Source organism: Argentina silus (assembly GCF_951799395.1).
Source record: "Argentina silus genome assembly, chromosome: 3".
Taxonomy (NCBI): Eukaryota; Metazoa; Chordata; class Actinopteri; order Argentiniformes; family Argentinidae; genus Argentina; species Argentina silus.
In genome coordinates, this window is record NC_139657.1 from 8,929,029 (window position 1) to 8,934,028 (window position 5,000).

At 45.1% G+C, this 5,000-nt stretch overlaps 1 protein-coding gene across 1 annotated transcript in view; it reads left to right on the top strand.

The window, feature by feature from the left end:
• Window positions 1–1,663, top strand: part of grm3 (glutamate receptor, metabotropic 3) — a gene marked incomplete at both ends in the record, with an annotated part of 9,756 nt that extends 8,093 nt beyond the window's left edge. Inside the window, 2 exons of the mRNA XM_083665721.1 lie at window positions 1,177–1,354; window positions 1,587–1,663. Coding sequence (XP_083521847.1) covers window positions 1,177–1,354; window positions 1,587–1,663 — 255 coding nt within the window. The remainder of the gene's footprint in view (window positions 1–1,176; window positions 1,355–1,586) is intronic.
• Window positions 1,664–5,000: the final 3,337 nt, after the last annotated feature.

The window sequence follows — 5,000 nt, forward strand, 5'->3', positions numbered from 1 at the left end:
CACACACACACACACACAACACACACACACACACACACACACACACACTCACTCCATCACTCACTCACCCTCTCTCTCCTCTCTCTAGAGGGAAATAGGCATTTATTCGGCCTTGGTAATCTTACTTTATGATTAGAGAGGTAGAGAGAGAGAGAGAGAGAGGAGAGAGAGAGAAGAGAGGGAGGGAGGGGGGAGGCATTGGAGGGCAGGATGCTAACATGGTATGGAGCTTCTCTGCCAAACCTTTGCTTTGGGGGTTTTTCTACTTACCTCCCCCGCTTGCCTCATATTTCTCTTCCTTTCGCTGTCTCCATCCTCCCCCCCCCCCCCCCCCCCCCCCCCCCCGCCCCCCTCCTTCCATCCTTCCTTCCCTCCTCCCCTCCTCCCCCTTCTCCCTCTCGGTGATTACATTTGGATGTGTGTAAGCAATTTAGCAAAACCCTGGCTCCCCTCCACCCAATACAGTCAGAGCAGCGATCAATTCAAGGAAGCGTTTATGTTTCTCCAGTGTTTGTAAACAGGGCCTTTGTGTCGTCGTCGTCGTCCCCCCCCCCCAACATGTTAATAGCGTCATAAATAATTCCGACACGGGGAAGTGCGCCAATTGAGATGCGGTAAAGTTTGGCCTCCGCACGGTCCCTTGTAATGAAGTATGGAAACACACTCTAATCGATCCCTTCTATGCTGTAACAGAAACACAAACACTTGACTTAATAGAACAGACACAGATGCTCTCTTTGTAATGTCCACATTCATCTTGTATAGTATGATGAGGTGGTGAGTCTATAGACAAACAGAACTGCATGCTTATCATTAGGATTGTCATTAACTCTGAAGCCAGACGGGCTTAATAATCATTGGCCCAAATTCTGCTTTGAATGTATTCTTTATATGATTATCGATGACTATCTCCCTTGTCATGTGTCAAGCGTGTTATTCTGAACTATGATCTGAGCATATCCACGCAGAAAAGTGTTGCCTATCCAACGGCATCTTGCTTTTGCATCTGATCGTCATATTTCTAATGTTATAAGCAGTTTAGTTTGTTTTTTTTGAGTGAAATGAGTAAATTCTGCACTCAGCAGAAGAGGTTAAGTCAAAGGTTCTAGTTCGTTGGATGCGAGTTGTTCGGAAGAATCCTTTTTTGACGGTGCTGTCTGTCTCCTCTCTCTCCAGGTCCAGACCACCACCATGTGTATCTCAGTCAGTCTGAGTGGCTTTGTGGTGCTGGGCTGTATGTTCGCTCCCAAGGTCCACATCATCATGTTCCAACCGCAGAAGAACGTGGCCAGCCACCGACTCAACCTCAACCGATTCAGCGTCAGCGGCCCAGCGACCACTTACGCATCCCATGGTACGCATGGTCACCCTGTGGTCAGAGACATCAACCACTGACCACGGTCTGTGTGGTTTTACGTACGAATTTTGATATACAGTAATTCACATTGGTCATGTGAACGATGATACAGCGTGTCCCACTTGTCCTCTTGTCTTTACGTTTTCTCCATCTCCTTTCTTCCTCCTCTCTCTCTCTCTCTCTCTCTGTCTCTGTGCCTCTCTCTCTCTCTCTATCTCTCTCTCTCCAGCTTCTGTGAGCGCCCACTTCGTCCCGACCGTGTGCAACGGGAGAGAGATCGTCGACTCCACCACTTCCTCCCTGTGACCACTCCCACCCCGCCGCTCTCTAACCCGCCCCTCCCCCGCGACTGTTAGCCAATCCGCACACATTGTGCCCCCCTCCCCCTCCCCCTCCCCCGCACTGCCCCACAAAACCCCCCACAACCTCCCTCGTGGACTAGGACTGTACCGTTTCAAGTATGTAGAAAAGTGTGTAACTATGATTAAATTATTTTCTAGGGATTGTACATATATGGAATCAACATTGTTGAAAGTAGAGAAACAAAAGAGGCAACAACTAAAAAAAAAAAAAAAACTTTCTAGGAGGAGTTTTTTGAGCCTTTCTTTTTTGATAGCTTTGTTAAGACGCTGTGTAAATAGACATGAGCTCCGTCGTGATAGGGGTACGTGTTGGGGTGTTGGCGTTCAGTAGTGGCTCCACTGGGCCTCACCTGCAATATCCCACAGAACTTTTTATTCTTGTGATTTTTTGTAGGTCTCATTGTAATAACCGATTCAGTATGCATTTCTATGTTTTATCTGTATATTTGTATATAATAACTATTGATGGTTCAAACAGCACAATGTGGATAGTATTATGTAACCCTATAGGAATGGGGGTGTGGATGAAACTCTGTTTGGGGTTCAATAGCGTAGATGCAGAACGGCTAGAATGGACATAGATCCAAAATAGAAATAACTGATCGACCCCCCCTATGTGGCGGCAAAATACAAGGCTGCCATTTTTTTCCACGTTGACCAGTGAAGAATGTACTGAATTCTGAAATATACGATCAATTCATCGAGCATTCTAAATGGTTACCCTCCCCCCAATAGGGTTGCTGGCATTGATTTGGAATGTCCATTCTACTAGCTCTAACTCTAAGGAGTAGCCCCCCCATTAAGGAGGGTCCCTTTATTGTGATGGCCATAGTTGTAGATGTGTGTTCACCAAACTAAACATCCATCCAAACTGTCTTCTGTATGTCGGCCACAAACATGAGCTTACTGAAAACATTAACCAAAATGTTATTCAATTGAAATATGACCGATAGGATACCACAGTTCTAAATGGAGTGAATTAGCTTTGTCTCGTTTAGCAGTTCGGAATACTCGTTCCGATAGTTCCATCGGAATATTGCTTGAAGAAAGAAGAGTTTTGCCGTGAATATTTCTGCTTAGGTGAACACACGTCTGAATTGCACCCTTTCAACCAATAGGGGGAGTGAGCTGCCTCCGTTACAGTGTGTCCTGTAGTCATGTGATGATGTGTTGACAACGGCTATGTGCCTTAACGTGTGTCTGGTAGTTGTATGCTCCAGGTAGAAGTTGCTCTTCGGCACAGATTTAGGATCCGCTTACTACGCCCCCCCCCCCCTCCAAAATCCTGTCCTCCGCTATTTCGGGGTGGGGGGGTGTAAAACTGGCTGTAGATTCAGCGTCTATGGGCAGTGTCATCCTATTTCTAGTTTAATAGCTTTGTGAGCTTCCTTGTTGACACCAGACCATCTGGAAGACAGAGCAGAGCACCATGGGCTGCATCTCAATAGTCTAAAGTGGTTTTACTGGACAGATTGTCGAGATGCAGCCGATGTCTCCTGAGTGAGCGGTTTTACATGTCAGGGTTTGGCATCGGGAGATGAGACAGGCACAGACCTAGCAGCAGCTGCCATTAGCAGTCTCTGAGATTTTGGCTCTCGGGGAATCAGAGTACACAACGTCAGCTGCTATTAAAACCTAGCCCCACAGAACGGTATTAGGAGCACAAACCTGAGCAGCACTGGAGAAATATGTCAGGTTTATTGAACGCTCAAACGTGACAAACTCTCTATGGGGTGTGAAATGTGACAAACTCTCTATGGAGTGTGAAATGTGACAAACTCTCTCTAGTACAGAGTGACATCGATGACAGAATGATGTGGACGGCTGGTGGGAGGGGGGGGGGGGTGGGGGGGGGGGATCTCACAGTGAAGAGTGTGCTTTTCTAAGATTGTCGTAAAGACACAGATTGGTCTCTGAAGTCACTCGAATATACGTAACACAAGAGAAACAGAAGCTGGGTTTTTCTCGATTGCTTGAGCACATTTCTTGAAACAATGTTCATCTCTTCAAAACAGTTAACACGTTCCCGTAAACAGTTAACATGTTTGCCAAAAAAATAGAAAAATTTTACTATAACTGTCAAAACTTAGGATATATGTCAGAAAAGCAAATCAGTCCATCAAAACAGTACCCTTTGTCATCTAATCGAAAGTTTAATCCACCATTCATTTCATAATGACACACTAAATAGTAACTACTGTATAACCATCCATATGCATTGCAGGTTGGACAACTTTCCAACCTGCATGCAAAACATCAAGTCAAATTCATCTAAAATATTCAGAATCAAGTAGGTAGTTACAACAACAAAAATATGGCATTACTGTAGAACACAAAAAGTGCCAACCAAAAACATTTACAGTAATCTATTCTCTCCTGTCTGCCAGGCCACATGTTAAGTTACTGATGACCTATTTAATTACAGACAGATTGGTAGTTGAACTGCTGAGCAATGAGACTTTACATGTTTGGAGTAGAGATTCACTATAATTAGAGAAATAGCTGCAGTATATGCATATATATTTTAAGGAAATAATTCAGTTTTCTTTGTCAACACTGACTCAATAGATTTGTGTGTCCTATATACAGAGTTTTGTTAACTGTTTTGCAATGAGATTTAATGTTGTGCTCATGTAAGCAATGACAAATGACTAACTGTTTTGCTGAAAATGTTACTGTTGTGCTCATGTGCGTTATTGCAGTGGGTATGTGAACTTCAGTTTCATGCACACACTTTAAGCAATCGAGAAAAACTGTAATCATCATGAAGGTGTGTCCCTCGTCAGAATCCATGGACATGTCTTCCACTGCATCCCTGAAGCCTCCTAGGGGGGGCTGCTTCTATGGGTGGGCTGTCACTAGATGGCCATGCTAGAAAGGACATCATTGGGTACCATTGTGTATCATCAGAACTGAACATCATCAGTGTATTGGGGCAACTTTATCTGTAACTGTAGGACCCGCAAGAAGTGGAGAGCCTCAGAGCATCGAGCTGCAGAACAGGAACAGGTTTTAATGGGGTACAGAAAAAAAACACCTTCACCTCCCCGAAACAGTGCGCTGTCTTATACTTCTAGAAACGCAACGTCTTATGAAATGTTTTAGAGAAGGAGAGAGAGACAGATAGATGGGGGGGGGGGGGGGGGGGGTAGAGAAGAGAGACAGAGAGAGAAAGATATGTATATGAGTTTCTGTGACTGAACAAATGCAGACCTACAGAGGGGTGGGTGCTGGGGAGGCGCGGGGGGGGGAGATGGGGGGGGGAGATGCGGCAGAGAGGA